This window comes from Rhinichthys klamathensis, unplaced genomic scaffold, assembly GCF_029890125.1.
Source record: "Rhinichthys klamathensis goyatoka isolate OS25496 unplaced genomic scaffold, OSU_Roscu_1.1 h1tg000110l_1, whole genome shotgun sequence".
Classification (NCBI taxonomy): Eukaryota; Metazoa; Chordata; class Actinopteri; order Cypriniformes; family Leuciscidae; genus Rhinichthys; species Rhinichthys klamathensis.
The window spans coordinates 3,001,017-3,026,827 of record NW_026606648.1 but is presented as its reverse complement, the minus strand read 5'-3'; the positions used below and the strand labels follow the sequence as shown (position 1 = coordinate 3,026,827).

Below are 25,811 nucleotides of genomic sequence, written 5' to 3'. Positions count from 1 at the left end.
ATGAAATAACGTGTAAGGTCAGACAGAAAATGTAGATTGCTTTCATAAAGCGGAAGCCAGCATCCGAACGGTGTGATTTATACCAATCCAACACTGCCCTACCTTGACATCTCGCACATATTAAAGGCATGTTCTTACAGGCTATTGCTAAATCATACTGACATTCTTCTGTGTGTGTAAGCTTCACAAGAACGCCAATTAGCATAATCCTGCATTTAATTAGCGGTAGCTAAAACCAGACGTCAGCGATGGCTTGCCAATGGCGTCTGTGTGAGTGTGCATGTCTGTATCTGAGCACAGACAATAAAGACGGATTAGCGGGGACACGTCTGTCCTGGATATTCAATCACACTCGGTTAGACAGCTGTTCTTTACTTTAGACTTCTCACTGGGCTGAGATTCAAACAAACCACTCAAAGGGTCATTGGTCTAGTTGGCAACAAGCGATCAAAGTGATTAGCAGCTCAAAGCGGTTAATTAACCGAACACCTATATTTAAAAAGACATTAAGTTCTATGATACTAAAGACTTTTTGGATGGAAGGGATGTCTCGCACATATTAGATGAGAGTTGATCTGTTCTTTGGGTTCATCTGTGGAAGAAGAAGCCTGAAGCTGTCCACTAATAAGAGTCAAAGAAGATCTGTTCGCCTACTCAGGCCTCAGGCAATGATTTAAAACTGAAAGCCTGTTTTCAGCTCAGAGTAAAATATATATATAAAAAAGCTAATAGTAATAAAGTTTAAAATAAGCAATTGTGAGATATGAAGTAGGCTACCTGTGAGAAGTAAAGTTACGTAAAATAAAGTCACAATCACGAGTTGCAATTGTGAGCTAGAAAGTCACAAAGACGTAAAGGCGGAATAATAGTGAGAAACTTTTAAATAAGCCAAATTCGTGATGTGTCACACTCACAACTGTGAGAAATAGTCAAAATTGTGCAAAATACAGTTACAATTATGAAATCACAATTAGGCCTACTAGAAATAAAGAAAATATTGAGAAACAACATATATATAGTCTTAATTATGAAGAATAAAATTGCAGCTGTGATATAAAAAAAAGTCTGTCACAAAAGTTAAAAAAAAGTTATATGACGCAATTACTAACTGCCATAATTAAATCAATCAAAAATAAAAAAGTCATAATTGTGAAATGTCACAACATTAAAAAAACAATTATATTGTCACAATTTGGAGAAATAAAAAAAATATTACGAAAAAAATAAAGTTGTGAGATCGCAATTACTAGAATATGAAGACAATTATGAGAAACAATGTCAACTGTGAGATATAAAGTCTCATATACGTAATTGTGAGTTATGTGTGATGCAATAGTGATATCAAGTCACAATTGTGAGAAATCAATTTGCAACTGTGAGATATAAAGTATATAAACAGGCTTCCATGTAAAACAGTCATTTATCTCTATTTACTGGATAGAACAAACAGACACACATTTATTTGAAAATGAATCACTTGATGGCTGTGAGCATCTGTAACATTTTAATGATCAAAATCTCATACACGTGCCATAACATCAACAGTGTTGATACAATAAATACAAAATGTAAGTAGTAAGATATCCTTAGATGTAGGTTACATTTACAATGAAGAACATTCATGTATTTACACACAGTCATTTTGATAAAGTTTATGCTTTTACAAGAACAGTAAATACATAATATCTTGCCTTCATTTCCCAAAATATTGTGGTGAGTGCACCGTCCACAGTTTGGCAATAAAACAAAGTCTGATTTTCTTTTATTTGGGAAGATAAAACCCTAAAAAGTCTGGACTTATTATGTTGCCAGAGATAAATCAATATTTTCACATCAGTGAATGACAGCAGTTAAAAAAAATGAGGTTGTGATCACTTTCAGCAAAAAGTTTAGTGCTAGTCTTCACAAAATATCTCTCTAGTGTCTCATAAATATCTCTTTAAATACTAAAAAGAAGGGAGATTTAATCAAATGAAATGTAACCAATTAATATTTCTATACTTATATTTCAGTATAATCTTACTTATTTCATTTTACAAATAAAATGACATTGATTTTATTTGTGTTAATCACTGATTGTCCAAATTAATTCAGTTTGATATTATTTGGCTGAAAAAATACAGAACTGTAAAAAACAAACAAACAAAAAATATTATTATCAATATGAAAGGGAATTTTGTCGTCAATATTGAATGCTTTAATTGGTAAGGTATAATCTCCAGTATCAGACCTCTTCATGATACACACACACACACACACATACACACACATTATATAGTCTCCCCTGAGGCTACGTTGTGCATGACTATTATATATTCATAAATTAAGGCCGAGCGTTTAAACATCAACAATATTTCAAACAAACATTAACCACAGTAGAAGGGCTCTAGTGCATAATAACGGGAATGAAGAGTTTAGTTAAAAAGACAAATACTACAGGGATCAAACTAAAGCCAATGCAACTGAACTGTCTATGAAAATAGAGAATGGCTGCACATTGGCTGCTGGGAAATGAATATCAATATATATTTATAGTGATGTGTCTATTCACAGTGAAATATTTAGAGAAAAGAAAAAAGAAATAGCTCTGTTTATTTAACATATTTAACAAGTGCAAATTAGTATTTGTTATTGAAAAGTATCAGACAGTGCAGTTAGGATTTGACTAGTATTGAGTAACTTGTCAGTGCAACTATGATGCAGCGCAAATCAATTACAAGAGCAGCACAAGAGTGTGTGAATGATTCAACGGTTAAGAAAAAAGAATGAACTGCTGGTATGTGCTCTGCTTTGATACATGTGTCTACTTGCACTTTCTCCTCAGGGTTGCTGAAATTATATACATCCAAGTATAAATAAAAACAAAAGAAAGTAGCTGATCTATATTACAAAGTCAACTGTGCTACATATCGGTTGAAACAAAACAAAACAACGCCTTTAGGAAAATTAGGAAGCACTTGGGTACATGCACTTGATGTGTAAATAACACAAACACACACATACACACTTGACTGACTTGGTTGAGGATAAAGACTATCATGCTAACTAGTGATTATAAATATAATGAATAAATTGCCTGTCACAGTTGGTGTTTTTACTAAAAAAATGTATGTATTACATTTATAGAGTTGTGGCATTGCAGTTTTAATATTTCAAATGATACTTTTAAGCATTATTGAAATTCAAAAGCTATGGTAAAGAGAGAAATGATTGATGTCCGTTTAAATGCGTTTCGTCTGATCTTAAATATTTCTACAACTCCCCCATTACAAAATACTGATATTTTACTTTATATCCATTTATACAAACATTTAGACAAATATATTGAGGAGCTATATTAGTGAGCAGTCAGGAAGGCGTTTTATAATTCATCATTTATATATTTACAAAATACGCATTTTTTAAAACAACAGGTCCTAATGGGTCGTGATTTGACTATTTGTCTGTCCACGCTGAACGGAACACCGCAGAGCAACGTGACACAATCACGGCTAACCAGATGTTTTAAGTACAGTAATAAAGAGCAGAATGGACCAATGAGATTTCACAGTGGGCGGAGCTATTCAATGCCACAGAATTAGAAAATGTCCTGTCAGTTGTTGTGGTTGTGTAGCCTGGTTAAAACCAGACCATTCTCAGTTGTAACTGAGTTATGGTCTGGCAAAGCGTCATAGACAAATCATTTCCAGAGGGGCGTCACCAACGGACGTCGCGGATAGACCTAAAACCAATCAGAGCGATGAAGGAGATGACGTATGTAGAGCGGCGGAGACACATCTCATAGTGTTGTTCTTTGCTCGGTTTTTAACGAAAAGGAAACGTTCAAATCGCTTAAAACAGACGCGATAGCTGATTCGAACGAGTGATGTTCGACGGCGGCATCCATCTTTGTAATGTAGGCTACAAAATCTGCTTCAAAATCCCAGCGCTGTCGTCATCGTGTAAAGCCCGCCCCAACGTTTCTGATTGGTGCCGCGATTTCGACGGATTGGAAATGAGCTTGAATGAGCTTTTTGCCAGACTAACTTTCAGAGCAAATCTAAATTTGCCGGAAGTTGTCTGGGTTTTCCCAGGCTAGCGGTTGTGGCTCGTTCACACTGACAGCGATTTTATTGCTGGAGGAGTTGCTAGACACTCTCATGTCGAATTACCTTGCACATGTCACCAGAAATGGCTTTATGTCAAAAAAAAACAAAAAAACAGTACGCATACACAAATTGTATACAGAAAATGATGGAAGCCATAACTAAGTAAAAAAGACAGTTGTTGTGAGATACAATTATCTAGATCATAAGATAAAGTCATAATGTGAGAAATGATATCATAATTGTGAGAAATAAAGTCGCAATTCACGATATAAGCTTGCAATTACGTCAAGTCAGAATTACGAGAAATAAAATCACAATTGTGATAGTTTAATTGTGCGTCTGTGATATATAAAACCCAATTATGAGTAATAAAGTCACAATTACGATATAAAGTCGCAATTATCACTTACATTAGCTGTGTGGTCACAATTACGTAAAAATAAAATTGCTTGTGCAGGGTCACAATTGTGATTAAAAACACTTATGAGAAATAAAATCACACTTGCGATATAAAGTTGCAATTATCACTTAAAATCACAATTACATTAAGTGAAGACACAATTACGAGAAATAAATCTTGTGAAATATAGGGTCACAATTGTGATATATTAATTGTGCGGCAGATATAAAAATGCAATTGCGAGAAATAGTCACATTTATGATATAAAGTCGCAATTAACATTTAAAATCGCAATTACATTAAGTAGTCACAATTACATTAAATAAAATATCTTGTGATATATAGGATCACAATTGTGGTCTGTGAGATATAAAAAAAAAGTCACAATTATGATATAAAATCGCAATTATGTAATAAAAAGTCACTGCAATTGTGAGAAATAAGTTAACAATTCACTGGACACACCCACATCACATGTGTGTATCACCAGAAATCTGCAAATATCTCTGAAAGTAAAATACTTCATTGCTGTCAGTGTGAACGGGGCTTGATGCTGAATGAAATCCCTGACTGCCCGTATGTAATGTTTCATAACGTGGACACATTGCTAATGTATGAATGGCTAATGAATCAGAGGCGTGAAGAGTGGTTTGTTCTGACAGTGCTTCTGTCAATGACGTGAACGCGTTGAGTGGGGACAGATAAAAGTGTCACATTTGTCAGATACGATGGACATCTATGTCAGTCAAACAGGTGAGTGGCAAGGAGAGATAGAGAGTGGACAAAACAGGAGATAAGATGGTGTGAGAGGACGGCCGAGTGGGAGGTTGAAAAATATGAGAAGAAAGAAGAGAAGAGGTGGTTTTTCCATTCCGTCCCGGGATACTGAAAACAGAACGACCTCGCCCGGTCTCAGAGGTGCAGGGTGACACGTGAGAGAGTGTGGCACATGTACAGAAAGCCTGACACACACATGTATACATACATACACGGCAATCAAAGCTACATTGGCCGTTGAAATCTTCAGAAGTGATCGGTATGTTGCCCTTTTTAGAAGTTAGGTTCTCTTTGAGAACACAAGACATATGGCTCTTACACGGTAAACGCAAAAACTACAAAATAAATACTAAAATTCAGTAGTGTGCAATATTTGGGTAGTAATATTAACAGACATGATAATATGCTGTGTTTTAGGCATGAATATATATATTTATTTATATTCATACATATATATATATATATAAAATCGGTTATTTTAACAATTAAATATAGTGTCTAATAGTAATATTAAAGTCTTTGGGAGTTTAACAAGGGAGCTACAAATGGCATGACAGAGGAAGAGAGTAAAATTAAGTCATACATACAGTAGAAGCCCACAGTGAAGAAACTCTCTTTTACACAAGAAAAAGGAGTGATTATGTTACAGCTACCCTGCCTTTGTCATTCAGTGCTATTGTGTTATGGTTGAAGATGAGTGTGTGTGTCTATTAGGCTTCTAAGCACCCGGTTTTCAGTGTGAAAGTGTTTATAATCGTGTTTGGGCCTCTGGGATGTATATTTCGATGCTGTCGGCACATTCTGTGGCAGAGTTCTGGCGCTGAGAGGCGGCGGCACGTTTAGCCGCTAACAGGCGCTTACGAGCCTCCATCCGCTGGGAGCCCTCCAGAGACCGGTCTCTCACTAGCAGCATGGGACCCTTCCCCGGCTTCCTGGGTACTGGAGGGGGCACGCGCTTCTCCTGGACATCAACGACAAACTGGTTAGTGTCACTCCGCAATGTAACACAACACAGCTAATGCATGCAAACTGGGGGGTCATCTGTTGGGTCATCTGCAATATTTAGTCATGTTTGAGTGCCAGGCATCAGCCAAATACATTAAGTGAGCGCTCAGGGGTGGCAGGGCCTAAGAGTTCAAGCCATTTGGCATGAGGTAAAAGGGACCTCTGACCTCTGTGAACCACATGCAGCGTGCAAATGGGAGCATCACCTCAAAACCCGATCACTGTCAAACACAGAACACATCAAATAATAAGAAAGTGAGCAAAACAAATCAGATAATAGCATAACTCATGCAACATTCATAAATAAAATAAGATAAACATTCAAATAAAATACTAAACGAAATAATGAAGCAGTTGACCTTAAAGGGATAGTTCACCCCAAAATGAAAATTTTGTCATCATTTACTCGCACTCAAGTTGTTCCAAACCTGAGTTTTTTTTCTTCTGTTGAAAACAAAAGAAGATATTTTAAAGAATGTTGGTAAGCAGAGAGTTGACGGTATTGACTTCCATAGTAGGAAAAAAAGAATACTATGGAAGCCAATGGCTACCGTCAACTGTTTGATTACCAACATCCTTTAAAATATATATTTTTTGTGTTCAGCAAAAAACTCATACAGGTTATAACAACATGAGGGTGAGTAAATTATGAAAACATGTTTTTGGGTGAACTATCCCTTTAAAGTCAGAGTACACACCATATTTAACTGGAGGCAAATACAGAAAACTGTCTGTTCAATACGTTATGGTGAAATTTTGAATTATATGCTGGTTGTACTTTTCTGTGCAATTCCATTAAACAGGGACTGGGTCTGTCAAGCTTCAAAAAGGACACAAAAGCACCATAAAAGCATCGTTAAACAACATAGTCAACATAGTCAACTTGACATCTGCCCTAGCACTCCTTGGGTTGTTCGTAAGAATTTATGAGAGAAGTAGTTAAGTCTGATTCACAAACAAATTTGTGCTGTTTTGTGCCCTTTTTTAAGCTTGAAGGCCTCAGGCTTCATCATAAAACACAGTGACCTGTACGATTATTCAAAACTTTCCTTTTGCATGCCACACAAACAACAAAGGTTCCACCCCTCACAGGGTCATTTTTAGCTTGCATCAAATTAAATATCACATCTACTCTGACATATATTGAACAATAAACCAACCATGCAGCATCTTAAGAAATGTATACAGCGTTGCAAATTGCGTTGCGTCAACTGTGGTATTCTTAGCCATTTTAAGAGAGTGTGTAATGCATCTGGATTTGTGATGTAAAATCTGTACCTTTCTCTCAGGAGGCTCCAGCGTTCTCCAGTTGTTAGCTTTCAGCTGGTGTAGCTCATCAAACTTCAGACTGATGTTCTCAATGGACAGCTGCAGCATATCCCAGAATCCTGCCAGATCTTGAGACACGGGCCGCGGGTGGGCGTTGGGATTCTGAAAGCCAGAGAACAGATTATACACAAAACATTTGTTAATTGGGGGTGGGGGGTGCGCAATATCTAGCTAGGTGATACTGATTTGTCTTATATTAATGCTACTGAGGCTAACACAGCCACTCAGGGGCGGAGTCACCAAGTGTCGCTCTGCTCTGATTGGCTAATGGATGTTTGCTTCATACATACCAAGTTTTCTTCACAGAGCTCCCGGAACTGCTGAAATTTCTGCGACATCAGCAACTGAGCGCTCCCCACCGCACTACGAATCTTGCCGAGGACTAAACACACACAAAAGAAGAGAATCAGCTGTTTTAAACAACTTCGGTAAAACAAAAGTGCAGTAAGTAGCATGAAAAGTTGATTAGCACAGTATGAGAAACTCTATGTAATTACACAGCAGTGAATGTGTGCGTTTGTGTTGCAAAGGCTTAGACAGCAAGTTAATGTTTAAATGCTGTCTCTTTGAAGCGAGAAGGGGGTCATAAATATCTAAGGCTTGGGAACTTAAATGCAGGAACCAGAGGAGCAAGGGGAGTGTTTACCATGCACACCAAACAAACACCCGCCAAAGCCAACGAGCCAAGAAATTCACGCACACACATACAGAACAAGAGTGCGATGTAAAAAGATAGATTGAGAGTGAAAGAAAGTAAATAGCATATCAGATTACCAAACAAGGGGTGAATTCTCTTAAAGGAAACTAATGTTTGCCATGTGGGGGTCATATAAAGGCTTCCGCGTTGGCCTGAGGAGTGACTGCAGCGTGTCTCTGTGGATTGCAGTGTAAACAGTTATCTGACGAAATGAACTCGCTCTGTTTAACATATGCAGCAGCAAGAGACCATATGGCAAACAATGTGCTGTCATAGGACACGGAGATTAGCATATTTTATGTATTCAGGGAAAGAGGGAAGGGTTAGAGAAGAGAGAGTGGAAGGAGACAGATATAGAAACTGAGAGGAAGAAGAAAATATACAGAGAAAGAGGGAGCGAAAGAAACGAGGGAGACGGGTGGCTCCCTGCTGGTAGAAATGTCTGGTATGTGAGAGGGAGACAGACAGGAGATAGATGAACAAGCAGGCTTTGTGACTGACACGAAGACGGTCACTGCGCTGTGTGTGTGGGTGTGTGTGCTTGAGCGGGGAAAAGGCGGGAAGTGGGAGAAAAAGAAACAGGCTGGCCGGAGGTAACCAGACTGTGAAATGACCCTTGTGCACTGGTAGTTTTGTTGAAGTGGCTGATTATTCTTCAAACGACTTGCACACAGACTGTGCAAATGTCACTCTAAATATAGTTTTGCAATCAAATGACTACTTGGCTAAAAAAATAGCGGATTCGGAAATTCAATAATTAATCTACAATAACCATTTTGCTACAATTACTTTGATATACGTTTTAAACTAATTCAAAAGCTAGTGAGTTGCCTACCTAGAAAGAATTTTGGGGGATCAAAGATGCATTTAGAACATTGAAAAACATATGAATCTCCCAAAAAAGTGCTGTTGAACTGAAAAATTCCAGAAATGTAATTCTGTCATAACAACTCTTTGAGTGTTTGACATGGTAATTGTATAAGAATGTTGATAAATTTGGTCTTGGCGAAATAGATCTGCTACGCTAGAGCAAGTACGGGACTTGCTACTGCCAATACATACAAGACACGCTGCTGTGAGCAAGTAAGACATGCTGCTACTCTTCAGTACATGAATTACCCGTAGCAGATCTATACAGGTGGAGCTGGGGAAGATGGAGGGTCTCTGAAAGCGCACTGCACTGCTAAGGCAAATGCATATGCAAGTATTTGAAGGTTGAGCAGTAAGCTCATTGGCTACTGATACAGCAGGAACCAATCAGCCGTGCCCTATAGAGAATGATATGATTGCAAGCGTTTGAGTTTAGGACCCATTAGCCTGCGCCATCTAGAGTTTCATTACAGAGCTTTGTATTGCTGCTGAATCGAACATTGTAAATGAATCTATAATGGCCAAAAATGCTGCTGAATAAAACATTCTGAATGAGTCTATAGCCATGTTTCCATCCACTTGTCAATCGAATTATCTGAAGTTCGGTAAAAAACCTCATGCGAATAAAGCTGGTGAAAGTGTGTTTCCATCAAACGGCTTTAAAGCGGATAAAAACCTGTGCGTAATGACATGGTTTTTTTGAGATCAAATTGGTATATCGAATTGATTTGAGACATGTTAAGGTGTTTCCATTCATTTTCTCACCGAATTGCACAACATTCAAGCCAACATTTGCGAACAAAGTTTTACTAGGCAAAATGGATCGCACCATAATAACATTTCCATCCGCGATTATCGCATAAGCCATATATCGATCAAGATAAAATCCGATGAGACCGATCGTATTTCATTTGAGTCGATATTCATGAAATTCAATCGAATTTTACTGTTTCCATAAGGCATTTTTCATTCGATATCACTTAATGCGGATAAAAACGTGTGGATGGAAACATAGCTTATAATGCCAAAAAATGCAGTTAAAAAGAACATTATAAATGAGTCTATAATGCATAAAAATGCTGTTATATCAAACATTCTAAATGAGTATATAAAAGGCCAAAAATGCTGTTGAATCAAATGTTATAAATTAATAATTAATGCCGAAAAATGCTGTTAAAACAAACATTCTAAATGAGTCTACTTCCCAGATCTATAATGCATAAAAATGCTGTCTAGATGGGCAGTCATTATCTCAGAGTTACTCACTGTCTTCCGGGAGCTCATTCTCTAGCTCATCCTGTTCCATCTGTTGGCACCAGCCCTCCATCCTCTCCACCTCTGCATGCAGCAGCTTCAGAAACCAGCGTCCGTCCTGCGGACACACAGAGACTGGCACTTCACTTGCGTATTCCTCCTCCATGGCTCCATCCATCCAAGGGACCGGCGGGGGCAGAATGGAGGGGTCGAAGCCCACGTCGGTGAAGTCATCCTGGATACAGGCATGGTAGTGGTTCCCAGAGCCCTGGATGCTGACAGTGGAAGTGGATGCATCCCGGGACGGCTGGCGGATAATGGGCCCCTGGTGGGTCTGTGTGAACTGGTCATCGCCGAGAACCTCCAGAAGGTCAAGATCAGCTTGAACGGCAGTGGTGACGCTGTTAGAGCGTGTGACTCTGCGGTAGCTGGAAAGAAAAGATGAATAGGGTTGTTTAGTTTGAGTTTGAATCATTTTGCTAAATGTGCATAACTGCTCAGAAACAATGTTGACACAAACTTTGTAATTGTGCCGTTGACAATAACAAAGACTAGATAAATAATTTGCATCATAACAATAATTGAACTATTTTAATTAAAACATACTGTTGACAAAAAATATGATGGGAAATATTAACACTCTCTTCTGCTCATAAAGGCTGCATTTATTTGATCAAATATACAGTAAAAACAATAATATTGTGAAATATTACTACAATTTATAATAACCATTTATATATATATATATATATTAAATTAATAAATGGTCATTAAAAATTGTAATAATATATATATACACACTTTTAAAAATATATATATTTTATTCCTGTGATGGAAAAGCTGAATTCAGTCTTCAGTGTCACATGATCCTCCAGAAATAATTCTAATATGCTGATTTGGTGCTCAAGAGACATTTCTTATTATCATCAATGTTGAAAACAGTTATGCTGCTTAATATAAAAAAAAAGAAAGAAAAAAATCTTTTAACATTATAAAATGCTGAATAAAAGTATTAATTTCTTTCAAATAAAATCTTACTGACTCAACCTTTTAAACGATAGTGTATATGATTTATTTTTGTTGTATGATGCTAAATAGTTAATGTTTGAAATACATTTTTCAAAATGTTATTTAAAAAAGTTAACTAAAAGTTAACTAAATGGTAAAATTTAGTTAAAATGCTATAAATGCTATTTTCATTAACACAATTTTATATTGTATTCAAATATAATATATAACAATGGATGAATATGATGACAAAACATTAGCAAAAGTTAAAGAACATTTTAATCATAAATCAAACAAATATGAATTGTTCCCAGTTACGAAAAGTGAAAAACAAACAAAAAACAAAACAATAAAATGCTCCAAATCTACTTAAGATGTTCAAATAAATGACATTAATTGGGTCGCAATTTTCTGTTGAAACTTCCTTCTAAGTAACTGTAGACTAGACTATGATATTGAATACAAGCGTAACAAACACAGACACACACACATCTCCTCTCCTTTAGGAATAGAGAAGGATAACATATCAAAGCGATCTGGCTTAGATCTGCTACTCTGTGTTTGCCTGGTGTGTGTGTGTGTGTGTACTGGAGAGGTATGACACCTGCTCTATTCAGATGCACTGAAGCACACTGACATCTCTCACCATACCCTGAGTGTGTGTCGCCTGTGTGTGCCCGTGCAACTGAGCATTTGAATATTGAGTTATTGGATGGCAAAAAAAAAAAAAACTACAGCACATACAGGCCATAAACTGCTAGGATTTCTTTAATCTTTTTCATGGACTCAGTGTTTTTATCCATCCATCTAGTAATCTGCGTCTGTTCTCCTCCACTACATTACTGAGTTCTGATATCTTTTTGAACCATTTGTTTCCCATTAAAGACCATTTTAGATTGTGTGTGTGTGTGTGTGTGTGTGTGTGTGTGTGTGTGTGTGTGTGTGTGTGTGTGTCAGAAAGGCCTGTTTCATATCAGCTAACTACTTCCTGTAGAGAGGAAGAGAGACAAATAAAGGGCGCATAAGAGAGAGAGAGAGAGAGGGAGAGGGAGAGGGAGAGAGAGAGAGAGAGAGAGAGAGAGAGAGAGAGAGAGAGAGAGAGAGAGAGAGAGAGAGAGAGAGAGAGAGAGAGAGAGAGAGAGAGAGAGTATTCATTTCTTGTTCCGCTCACATGGTAGTAATCATTGCCTTCTGTAAATCATATCATAAGAAAACGTTTGTGTGAGTGTGTGTGTCTGTGTGTGGGGGGGTCATGTTCATAGTTAAATGTAACTATGGCAGACAGTTTTACAGCAGATTCTTCTCATATCTCTGAGCCTGAAATACAGTGTCCCCAAATGCCAATATTTGAAAGAAAAAATGTAGGTATTAAGTATTGTTCATGTTCATATCATGATCTAAACTTGAGAGGAGTACAGACTTCATACATCCTTATACTGATATCAGTTTACCGGTGTACAATGACTGGAACTTTTGTAACAGCCATCCAATCAGGGTGAATCTGGATATTCCATCAGCATGAGATGGTCTGTGCACAGAGTGGGCTTGGCGTTTGAGGCTGAAACTAACCTATGGTGCACTCTGTCCTTTACACATTAACTAAAGCTATCAATAGACATGAGAACACCCACGCACACTCATGCTTCTTCTAGCAGGGGTGGCCCGCATGTTAAAGCCACTAGGACCACCACAGCACCAAAAACTCCACAGGGTGTGACAGGCAAGACACCACGTCAGAAGTCGACTTTTGGTTTATTAAAAGACAATATTTACTTTAAAGAGCAAATTTACCTTTATTATGTTTTTTTTTATCTAACTCTTTCCCATAAAAATCTATCTATCTATCTATCTATCTATCTATCTATCTATCTATCTATCTATCTATCTATCTATCTATCTATCTATCTATCTATCTATCTATCTATCTATCTATCTATCTATCTATCTATCTATCTATCTATCTATCTATCCTTCTGTCTGTCTGTCTATTTATGACAAGTGTTGGAGATCAACAGTTTGTCAATATGTGTTATCAAACATGTCTGACTACATGTTGTACTGCACCTCCCTAGAGCTAAAAAAAAGTCAAGCGTAAGTGGTTTGGGACACAGCCACAGGGGAAGACAACTCATTCCTTAATTCCCTTCGTTCCTACTGCACAGAGGAAGAAAAGAGTGTATGACACGCTAAATGAGTCTCTGCACACAGTTCAAGTGCTCTGACTTCAGCAGGAAACAAGAGCAGACGTGTGCTAGGAGAGCTGTCTGTGTGTGTGTGTGTGTGTGTGTGCGCCGGTGTTTTACAGCTGTATTCCCTCTCAGTTACAAAGGCATGCTTCAGCAAAGTCCAAATACCGGCGACCTGTGCGAGTGTGTGTGGGTTATGTGTGTCCCTCTCTCACTGTCTAGGAATCTGCTGCCCTTAACTCCTCAACGCTGGCAGTTACCAGCCACAACCTCCAATACATGTGTACACACACACACACTAGATCAGTTCCAAAACCTGAAGCTACTTCACTATCTACAGAGGCAGCCCCCTACTAAGGCACCATGTTAAACACAATCAAGAAAATATCTACAGTATTGGCCAAAAGTGATGTCCGGTATTTGTTTTTAATGACCCTATAAATTCGATTAAATTATCAAAATATGAATATATATATATATATATATATATCTTTAAAATATGTGGGAAGAACAAAACACTTAGGGTTTAGATGTCCCTAGGCCGGACATCACTTTTGGCCACTACTGTAGATATTTTCTTGATTGTGTTTAACATGGCGCATCATACTGTGCTACTACTCACATGGGAAAGTTTGATGTTAGCATGTTGCTAAACTAACAACACAACACTCTAAGATAGTAAAACAGTCCAATAATAAATTCCAAATTGTAATACTTATCAATATTGAACAAAAATAACTTCTATACTAACCAACATTTCAATGTTAGTATGTTGTTAAGCTAACAATGCAAAATAAAAATGTATAAATGCTGGGTACATTTTTTTAAAACATTTTTTAAACAACTGAACTGACAGAAATATATTTAAAACCAGTGTTTTGACGTCAACACATTGCTAAGCTAACAACAATACTCGAATAAGCCTAAAACACAACATACAGAAATATTGGTAAAATGGTCTATTTTCCAGTTTTTCTCAGAAGCTTTGGCTCAATTCTCAAATGAGACTTTTCTCTCTCAAAACAACAAGTTCAGATCTCCTAACAAGTTTCTTGTTCACATCAGATTTGAATTTCTTATTGATTTGTTGTGTTTTGACACATGTGTGCAAAAGAATAAGTACAATTGTCTACAATTTGCACAATGACAAAATGCACATGGCTTGTTGATCAAAACCGATGAGTTGATTCTCAGTGGAACTGTCAAACTCTTCAAAACTTCTAAACATTCTTTGTGTGAGCCATCACATGCAAAATGATCCATTCAGAGATCAAAATCTGCCAGACATGATATATTCCATAAATATTAAGATGTGACAATTACCATTACTGTTTAGAGAATGTTAAGACTGTTTCGAAAAATGTGTGAGTGAGAAAAACTTAGATTGTCTTTGTGTTGAGAGTATGTCTGTGATGCCTAAAAACGCTGTCTCTATAGATAGTTTGCTAGATTTTTAAGCAGAGCAACTGACTCTGAACATAACTGACCTTCTGTAAAACTATGTTTACACACAGTATGCATGTGTGTATGTGTAACATTTGTTCTGGCATTTGATCTGTACTCTTGGGCAGCAATTTAGCTACGAGATGGGGATTTTACGATGCTTTGGCTGGACCTATAGCTGAACTTTAAGGGGAAAACACACAGAGACTGAACATCTAGTGGCCCTACCACTCGCTCTTTCACTCTACCTCCTCCTGGAGTTATGTCCCTCCCTCTCACAGGGTGCTAAAACAGTAAAATCTGAGGGTGTGCGAGTCAGAGAAAGCAAAAGAAAGTGAGAGAGAGAGAGAGAGAGAGAGAGAGAGAGGTAAGACAGGGGGTCGATATTTGACCATGCCTGTGACCCAGCAGCCTGCCTTGCTTCATAATGGGCACAGCAACAGATGGCGGTGCACGTACACACAGACACACTCGCATACACACAGAGCAGCTGTCTCTCTGCCTCCCACTCCTTTACCCTTTCAGAAGGCCCCAGTGTCCAAACCACCATGATAGGGACAGCTGTGTGTGTGAAATAGAGAATGGGAGGGTCTTTGTCACAGGAACATGTGCTTGAAATGACATCTCTCTCTCTCTCTTGCACTTTATTTTCTCTCTCTTCTTACAGCTTCCATTTTTTCAGAAGCTTTCATAGTCATTATCCTCACATCTGTAATGTTTTGAGTGACTTTGTCTTGTTTATATGAGCACATGATTGGAGATAAAGGCTAGAGATGTAATGGAATATGCTGCTACTGGGGTGTGTGTGTGTGAGAGAGAGTGAGTGGGTGTAGATAAACTTACCTACTCTCCTCTTCTACTTGAATGCCGACAGACTGAAACTTGCAGTGCACTTCTGATTGGCTGGTTTCCTCAGGACCATCAACCTTAACACAGACACACACACACACACATTCAATATGGAGGCTGGGTGTCTACAGTAAATTCTGAATTGTTATTGTTAAATGTACTGCTTTACATTTGTTGTTGTTTGTACTTGAGGCCTTTTTAAATGGTCCTTTGGGAATATTTTAGTATCAAATGATGTAGGTGTAAAGCAAGAAGTGATTCGAATGTGGAAATTGTACACTGTATTGATGCATACTCAATAATCAGATAATGTGCTGCAGATAAAAAGGCTATGTTCCCAAACTTAGTACGCTGCCTACCTAGACACCATATTTGGGGATCATAGCATGTAAAATACTGGTGCATACTCAATAACTAGAGAATATACTGCAGACAATGGATGTGCTCATAAAAGTATGCTGCCTATCTAGACAGCATTCATTGGGTATCACAATGTATTACATAGATGGCTACTCAATAATCAGAGAATATACTGCTGATTATTAATGACTAGACAGCATTTATGGGCATAGTGTACATACTAAATATAGAGCATACTAAATAACTCCAGTATATACTGTAACTAATGCCTGGCTGAATTTAAAATAGCATACTGGCATACTAATCTTACTATTTTTGCCTAATCTTTGTGTGGCAGAAATAGTAAGAGCAGTACACTATTCTGAAGGTTTTGAGAGACAGAGACAGTATTTTTCCACATACACAAGTAGTGTGTTGTTTACTTTCTTTTCTTGTAAACTGAAGTCTTGTAAACACTGCTGTGGTTAAGCTCATATTTTATTCTCTGTTTTGTGTTTTCTTTGTTAGTTTAGTATTGCTAGTCTGTAACCCTATAGGCAACGCAGATGTGATTGTGTGTGGCCAACCTGTATCCCTATGGACAGGCACTTCCTGAGGGCGTCTTTCTTAGCGTCCTGTGCGATGCGTGTTACGCTGGTGGCGCTGGCTGTAGTGATGGTGATGGTGCTGTTGGTCACATGCTGGCTGGCTGGGCCGTGGACTTGAGCGTTCGCTGCCTCAATGGCTGCCGTCAGGGCCTTCATGCTATCGATGCTCTCAGTGGAGTTGCTGAGGCCCGACTGGACCGCTGCTAAGGCCCGGTTTGAAGGGCCAGCACCGGTGAGCTCATTGTAAGCATCCTGTGCTGACTCTGTGCTGCTCTGGGCTGTTATAGAGATGTATGGTCTGGTGGGTGTTGACCTGGGTGGGACCGGGGGCGGAGTTTTCTTGTAGGTTGTAATACATGATGATACTGTGGAGTAGGAGGAAGTGACACACAACTAAGTAGCGCATTCATCAATTGACAATTTAGTTACATTTATTTAATAGTCAAAATATAACAAGATAATAATCGCAGGTTCATGATCTGAAAACGGACAAAAAGACGTGGAAGTAAATTTAGAGTACCATGGACCTATTTGAAGTACTATAGAGAACAAAACAATACAATACAATACAATACAAGCACAGCAGAGATGAGTAGAATGCAGCAAAACAGAGTCAAGTTCAGTGAAGTTGATGGGATTAGAATAAAGTTGCATACAGCAAAATAGAGTAGAACAACATTGGGAAGAAGAGAATGAAGTACAGTATAACAGAGTCAAATAAAGTTGAGAAGATTATAATTAAGTAAATGGAATAGAGTAGACTGGCATAAAATAGTATAGAGTTAAAGTAAAACTAAATTCAGTAACGTAAAACATAATAAAGTTGAGTAAAGTTGAACACAGTTGAATAACTGCAGAGTTAAACAGAAATAAGTTACAGTAGAATGAATTAGAACAACGTTTAGTGCAGTACATTAGAGTACAATGAAGTTGAGCCGAGGAGAACAGAGTAGAATAAAGTTGTGTATAGCAGAAAAGAGTAGAACAAGATTGAGTAAAAGAGAATAAAGTACAGTGGAGTAGCAACATATAGTAGAGTAGAACATAATAAAGTTGAGAAGAATAGCATAAAGTAACCTAAAATATAATAGAATGGGGTTGAGTAGAGTTTGATTAGAGTAGAGAATAAAGTACAATAACAAAGTTTTGTACAGTAGAATAGACTGGCCTATAATAGTATAAAGTAAGAGTCGAACATCATTTAATGAAGTAGAGCAGAGTAAAGATAACTGGAATAGAGTAGAATTACACTTTTGAACGGAGTACAACAGAGTTGAGTGGGAGAGAACATAGTGAAGTAGAGTAGAATATAATACAATAGAGTTGGATAAAACAGAATAGCGAATGGAAGTTTAGTATAAAAACAAATAGAGCACATTAGAATAGAATTGAGTAAGGTAGAGCATGCTTAGAGTACAGCACTGTAGAGTTGCAGAGTAAAACTACAACAGGAGTTTGGCATTACTGTCCCAAAATCATCCATCTATTTCTGCTCTCTCTGTTCTTCCTGCCTGTATTGCTTAGAATAGCACAGCTGCTGGAGGAGACTAAACACTGTGTGTGTGTGTGTGTGTGTGTGTGTGTGTGTGTGTGTGTGTGTGTGTGTGTGTGTGTGTGTGTGTGTGTGTGTGTGTGTGTGTGTGTGTGTGTGTGTGTGTGTGTATGTGTGTGTGTGTGTGTGTTCAGAGACTAAACAGTGGCAGTCCATTTTCTTACAGCTCCCTCATTTCCTGCTTTTGGCAGGAGCAGGTTAGCGCAGGCCCAGACACACACACACACACACACACACACACGCACATTACTCCTGGACACATGAAGGGAACGGATTAGATCGGAAGATCTCTCTTTTGCTTTATGACATCTGAGTGTACGAGAGTGCGTGTCTCTGTTTTAGATTATAGCACTGTAAGAAGATCATGCTCTGTGTTTTAACAGCTCTCTCTCTCTCTCTCTCACACACACACACACACACAGAAGGGATGTGGAACAGGTTTGTGACTGCTCCGTGTGTCTGAATCTATGTAAACTGGGTCACAGTGCATGCGGAAAGTAGGCCAGGCTTTCTCTTTAAACTATTACAGCAACCGAGCCGGGCACTGTGTGCTTGTTCTCACCTGTGTGTATGAGCCTGTGTCATGTGTCAAGCATGTATGTGTGTGTTCTCTGACCCACCCAGTCCTGCGGTTTATTTCTAAAGCCTTTCCTCTCTCTCTCGCTCGCTCTCTCTTTCTATGTGACAAAGGCAAACCACAGGTCAAATAGCCCAAAACATCCAGCCACCTGGAGCCCTTTAAAATACAGATGTAAGTTTCCAAGCTAAAAACAGTCTCGATTTTTATTTTAGTCTTATCACACAATAGTAATAGCCTTGAGAATCTCATTACCAAATATAAATATTCTTCCTGTCTTTGTTTAAATAGATGAATACAAATATAAATGTAAACTATATGTAAAACATAAATGCACACTTCCGTGCCAAAGTTTGGGTTATAATATTTTAAAATGCTTTAATAAGAAATCACACATGCTCATAAGGAGTTAATTTGATCCACAATACAGTGAAATATTATTATAATTTAAAATGACCATTTTCTATTTTAATATATTTTAAACTGCAATTAATTCATCAGAAAAAAAATACTATGCTGAATTAGTGCTCACGATTTCTTTTTTTATTTCTTATCAATGTTGACAACAATTGTGCTGCTAAACATTTTTGTGGAAATCGTTATATTGCAGGATTCTTCGATGAACAGAAAGTTCAAAGAACAGCATTTATTTGAAATAGAAATGTTTTGTAACATTACACTGTCACTTTTGATCAATTTAATGCATCCTTCCTGAATAAAGGTATTCATTTCTTTAAAAAAAAAAAACTGAACCCAAACTTTTTAATGGTAGTCTTATATAAATACAAAAAAACAACACACACACACACATGTACAAAAGTTGTGTTTTCATGATTTATGGGGACTTTCTATAGACATAATGATTCTTATACTGTACAAACTGTATATTCTGTCACCTAACCCTAAACCTGCCCATCACAGAAAACTTTCTGCATTTTTATATTTTCAAGAAACAGCACTTAGTGTGATTTATAAGCTGTTTTCCTCATGGGGAACAAAAAAATGTCCTCACAATGACAAGGATTTTGGATAATGCCATCCTTGTGGGGACATTTTGTCCCCATAACGTAGGGTTTACCAGGACACACACACACACACACACACACACACACACATGCCCCATCTGCACAAAAGCATGCCAGGAAGGTCAACGGGTTGTCTGGACTCCACAAAGTGAAGAGGAAGTCAGTTGCCAGAGAGCTGTCAAAGTCTTTTTAGAGGCCAAAACCTCTCAAAATTTGTGTTTTTCTAACATGGGCAACCGCAGTATGATATATTCTCTAACACCAGATGTGTAGGACACATCCCAAACGACTTTATTTTCACCTACACGTGTGCACACACACACGCACACAAAAAAGGCAGGGAATAAAAACAAGTCATGCCATGTTAGCGGCATTACTGACTACCTCACAGTTTCCACGGACACACTTTGATGTTTGGATCATGGAAGAGTCACGCCTCCAAAACCACACACACACACACACGCTCTCAAGGCCATCGTGTTTATCCAACAGTTGGGAAGTGGAGTGTGATAGAGAATTCCTGAACTCCAGCAGGCAGGAACGGAGAAAGAAAAACTCCCCGAAATGCTTTCGTCCAACTTTCTCTCAACAAAACGGTCTTAACATCTGCCGCTTGTCTAACACAATCCGAGCGCCACTGCAAACAAATGCAGCAACTAACTGGGGATCGGGATTGGAGTTAAACTCTCTGAAAGTTCAGATCAAATCTGAGAGCGAGTGATGCGAAAACTAAACCGCACGCATGCATGCTAGCTTTGTACCAATTCAGCCTGTTGGTTGAACATTAATTGGCTGCGTTCTTGGCCGATAAAGTATTTCTCATTTCAAAAGAGAGAAAGAATGAGCGAGAGGTTAAAGAGGAGGAGGAGAGGGACTCTGTGAATGACAAAACCCCTTTTGGCCCCAGGCCCACAAACTCCTCTTTGTGAGGCACTTCAAACGAGCGGCCGACGGAGGAGTGTGAATGGTGAATCTCCTGGCTAAAAAACACACTACCCCCCGCCCGGGCCAGAGCTGTATCAAAGACGTCCCCTGCTCAACCCCCTTCACTTCACCTCCCGCCCCCCCCTCTATCATCCATTCGTTCCTTCTTTTCGGCCCCTGCCCGGAGAAACTCCCCTTTCAGCCTCATGCTTCATTAGGAGGGGAGATTGAACGCACCTCTGGGCATCATGACGTCTGGACGCGGACGAGTGCGACGTGAGTGTGTGTGTGCGCTTGTGTGGAAGCGACAAAAACGATAAAACTTATTCAAACAGGTTAGTTGGGCTCCCTCTAGCAGATGCCAAGGGAATTATCGCAAAACACAAAGAGCTATAAAGCCAGAGGAGGGGCCGCAGTGTGTTTGTGTGTGTGTGTGTGTGTGTGTGTGTGTGTGTGTGTAAGCAGGCCAGGGTGCAGAATGACAGTTCGGCCCAGCTGCCGTGTGTTTAGAAAGGGGCTGGTCACCGTTCGTCTTTCTCTCTGTCCCTTGCTCTCTTTTTCCAAAGCCAGCTGGAGTCCTTTGTGATAGTGTAGCCGTGGAAACAAGGAGGAACATGAAATCCGTGGCCTTTCTATAAAACAGCGTGTGCGTGTAAAAACAAAACAAAGATAGAGATAAAAACAGACCAGCCAGTATTGAACACAACAAAAAAAGCAAATTTTTTTTTTTAAATGCAGCGCTGACTGCTAACTGTAAACTGTGTGAGTGGATGTGTTTACTAACAGTGTGCCTGACCTACTTTTGCTTGTTCTAAGTTCATACACATGGCCAGTTTCCCCGCAGCTGTCAATCAGTGACAAACACACCCATGCACGCTTACAAACAAACACACACGCATGCGCTAACACTCGGCCGACAGGTGACACATTAAGTGTCATAATCATAGTTCAAAGAAGGAATAAAACACAGACTAGACAGTTTATGGCAGTTCAATTAGGTAAGTGTGAGATTATATATGTGCCGTGGTTTATAAATAAAATAAAATAAAATAAAAATAAATAAATAAAAATAAATAAAATAAATACAAATAAAATAAATAAAATAAAATCTGAATGCAAAAATATTTATAATTTGATTAAATTATTAATTTATTAAAATGAATTATTTAAAAAATGAATTATTAAAAAAATATATAAAAAAACAAATACTATTTCAATGCAAAATAATAAAACAAAATAAATAGCATTCTGTCTGAATGTATAAATACACAAATAAAATACAACATTTTATTTTCTAAATGCAAAAGTAATGAGCTTTGAAACCTTAACTTTACTCTTCAAAGTTAATGGGAGTAGGAATCTGCAGGGCTGCAAGATCTTAACTTAGGTGATGAATATCTTTCTCTCTAGTCTGTAAAGACAGACATGCCCTGGAGGAGGACAAGAGAGGCAGGGATGAATGAGGGGACACACACACACACAGTAAAAGAGGATGAGATTAGTTTTAGTGGCCCATTTGCTTTAGTTCCTGTCAAGCATTCCTGACACCAGTCAAAGTGAGAACACACACACAGACACCAAAACCATTCTGAACTATAGGATACACAAAGACACAATAAAACCGCGAGACACATTCAACTTGACAGAAGTCTAAAATTATAATTTAATACACACGCACACTCCTGACACACAAATGATCTCTGCCTTTACACTCCCTAATCAGTCTACATACCTGTCTGATTACACATCTGCCTGACGGCTCACCAAGTGTGTGTTTGTGTGTTTGTATAAGGATAGATGCATCCTGCATTGCTCTCTTCCAGGAATGAAACCCAACTGACAGGAAGATACACATACATATGTACCTAGCTATCTAAATATGAGACATACAATAGAATAAATAAATACTAAAAAAGCTAATTATATTTAGTAAATCAAAGACCAAACACACACATATAATTACTAAACAAATAATGTAATACATTATATTAGTTTACTAATTATATATATACTGTATATACTGTATATATATATATATATATATATATTAGGGCTGTCAAATGATTAATCGTGATTAATCACATCCAAAATAAAAGTTTGTGTTTACATAATATATGTGGGTGCACTGTGTATAATTATTTTGTATATATATAAATACACACACATGCATGTATATTAAGAAAAAAATATTATTTATATATAAAATATTTATATTTATATATAATATAAATTATATATAAATCTATATACAGTATATACATGAAAATATTTCTTAAATATATACAAGCATTTGTATTTATATATATATAAAATAATTATACCCAGTGCACCCACATATATTATGTAAACACAAACTTTTATTTTGGATGTGATTAATCACGATTAATCATTTGACAGCCCTAATATATATATATATATATATATATATATATATATATATATAATTCATATTTTTAAATACCTAATACAAAATATTTATATTTATTTATATATAATTATATATATAATTATCTTTATTTTTAAATACTTACCTAATACTAAATATTCATATACATTTTTATACTAAAATATTTATATTTATTAAGTAAATATAGTAATTAAGTAATTAATTTAGTAATTATATTTTAAAGAAATGTAAAATATTATATAAATGGAGTAATATACTGTATACATATATAATCTAAATATTTTAAAATATATATTATTACATATGTTAATTTATTGTTAAATAATTATATAATTATTATTATTATAAAAAAATTTAATTAAGAAATATTTGAAATGTATTGTGAATATACTTAATTACTTAAAATAACTAAATATATTATTTAAAAAATAGATAGATAAATGGATAGATAGATAGATAGATAGATAGATAGATAGATAGATAGATAGATAGATAGATAGATAGATAGATAGATAGATAGATAGATAGATAGATAGATAGATAGATAGATAGATAGATAGATAGATAGATAGATAAAAAGCTATAAGTAGCTATGGAATGTATGAACTTAGTGTGTGTTTGTGTTCATTTGAAGGTCTTTAGGTCGAGATCTTGTACATCTCAAGAGGTCAGAGGCCTGACACTCATGCATTTACATCTAAATACAAAGGAATGTGGTCAAAAGTTCACACCCCGACTTATATATGCAGCACACCCAACATGCAACTCATGAGATGAGCCATGAATGAATTAAAATGAATGTACTGTCATCTGAGCAGCAGTGCTGATTTGAATATAACCAACTTTCCTGCTGACTAACCACCCTAATAATTACCCGTAACTCACCTATCTCTCTTTCCTTCATTCTTTCCCCCCACTCCCCATTTCTCCCTCTGCGGTTTGTTCTCTTTATGCTTTGTGTCTCCAGGTTTGACCTCTGACCCCTGGTATCCTGTGAGAGGGGAGGGGGGGGATGGGGAAAGAACCCACTTGTGTGTGGCGGAGAAATGTGTGTAGTTTTTGTGAAGAGTGTGTTAGTGCTGGTTTAGGGTTATTCCGAGATTGAAGTAGTCTTTAGGAGACTTAAGAGACCCCCGACACTCACACGCACGCACACACACACACACACACACACACACACACACACACACACACACACACACACACACACACACACACACACACACACACACACACACACACACACACACACACACACACACACACACACACACACACACACACACACACACACACACACACACACACACACAGGGGGTTGGGGGTGAGTGGGCAAGAATGCAAGGAACAAACGAGGAGCCCAGCAGGAGTGCAGGAATGCAATGCATTGTGTTACAAAGACTTCCTAAACTACTAAAGTAGAACCTCACACACATACACACACACACACCTCTTCCCATAAACTCATATAGAGTCAATCCAAATGGCATGTTGTAATTTTTGGCTTTTTATAAATGCATGTTTTGAGACTTCAGCACCAAAGTGATATATGCCATTAAAGGACCCTCCCAAAACATTTAGGGGCAAAAAAACACACACACACACACACACACACACACACACACACACACACACACACACACACACACACACACACACACACACACACACACACACACACACACACACACACACACACACACACACACACACACACACACACACACACACACACACACACACACACACACAGAGGACCCTTTCTGAAAGAGTATAGAGACGGTCTGTAATTAAGGTTTGCCCCACCCTCGCAGTGAAAACCTAAACCATTCAACATACTCTCTCTCTCACACACACACACACACACAGGAGACGAGAAGAGAACAGAAGAGAAGAGAAGAGAAGAGAAGAGAAGAGAAGAGAAGAGAAGAGAAGAGAAGAGAAGAGAAGAGAAGAGAGGAGAGGAGAGGAGAGGAGAGGAGAGGAGAGGAGAGGAGAGGAGAGGAGAGGAGAGGAGAGGAGAGAAAGAGACAGGAGTTTCCTGTGACAGGATCATGTCAACAACCGCACTTCCTTTCTGTGTGGCCTGAATCAAAGCATAGCGATTCTCAAAGAGAAGCCGTTAAGTTGTAATTACGTAAAGTGCACGGTCATCAAACAGTCAAGAGAACTCAGAATCACTCTCCAAAAACAGACTCAGATGCCACTTGTTTCTGGAGAGAAAAAAAGGTCTTCTTCTGAAAGTCAGTGTGTTTTTGTAACACTAAAAAGCATGTTAAATCAGGTAATGAACAGATAATTGACATTGTGACACTGACAGACCACATTACGCTAGATTTGGCAAGTGAACAGACTTAAAGGGATAGTTCACCCCAAAATGGAAATTCTGTCATCATTTACTCACCCTCAAGTTGTTCCAAATCTGTAGGAATTTCTTTCTTCTGCTGAACACAAAGGAAGATATTTTGAAGAA

At 37.7% G+C, this 25,811-nt stretch overlaps 1 protein-coding gene across 7 annotated transcripts in view; it reads right to left on the bottom strand.

The window, feature by feature from the left end:
• Positions 1-5,630: 5,630 nt before the first annotated feature.
• dlgap1b (discs, large (Drosophila) homolog-associated protein 1b) overlaps positions 5,631-25,811 on the bottom strand; it is a 161,980-nt gene continuing 141,799 nt past the window's right edge. For 6 of the 7 annotated variants that reach the window (XM_056254153.1, XM_056254157.1, XM_056254155.1 and 3 more), the window contains 6 exons: positions 16,833-17,218; positions 15,901-15,983; positions 10,433-10,848; positions 7,890-7,981; positions 7,549-7,701; positions 5,631-6,226 (listed from right to left, as the gene is read on the bottom strand). In XM_056254153.1, the coding sequence (XP_056110128.1) occupies positions 6,014-6,226; positions 7,549-7,701; positions 7,890-7,981; positions 10,433-10,848; positions 15,901-15,983; positions 16,833-17,218 (1,343 nt within the window). In that variant the 3' untranslated portion in view covers positions 5,631-6,013. Of the gene's footprint in view, positions 6,227-6,392; positions 6,492-7,548; positions 7,702-7,889; positions 7,982-10,432; positions 10,849-15,900; positions 15,984-16,832; positions 17,219-25,811 lie in introns of those variants that run through there. The other variant, XM_056254158.1, reaches the window with a different exon arrangement.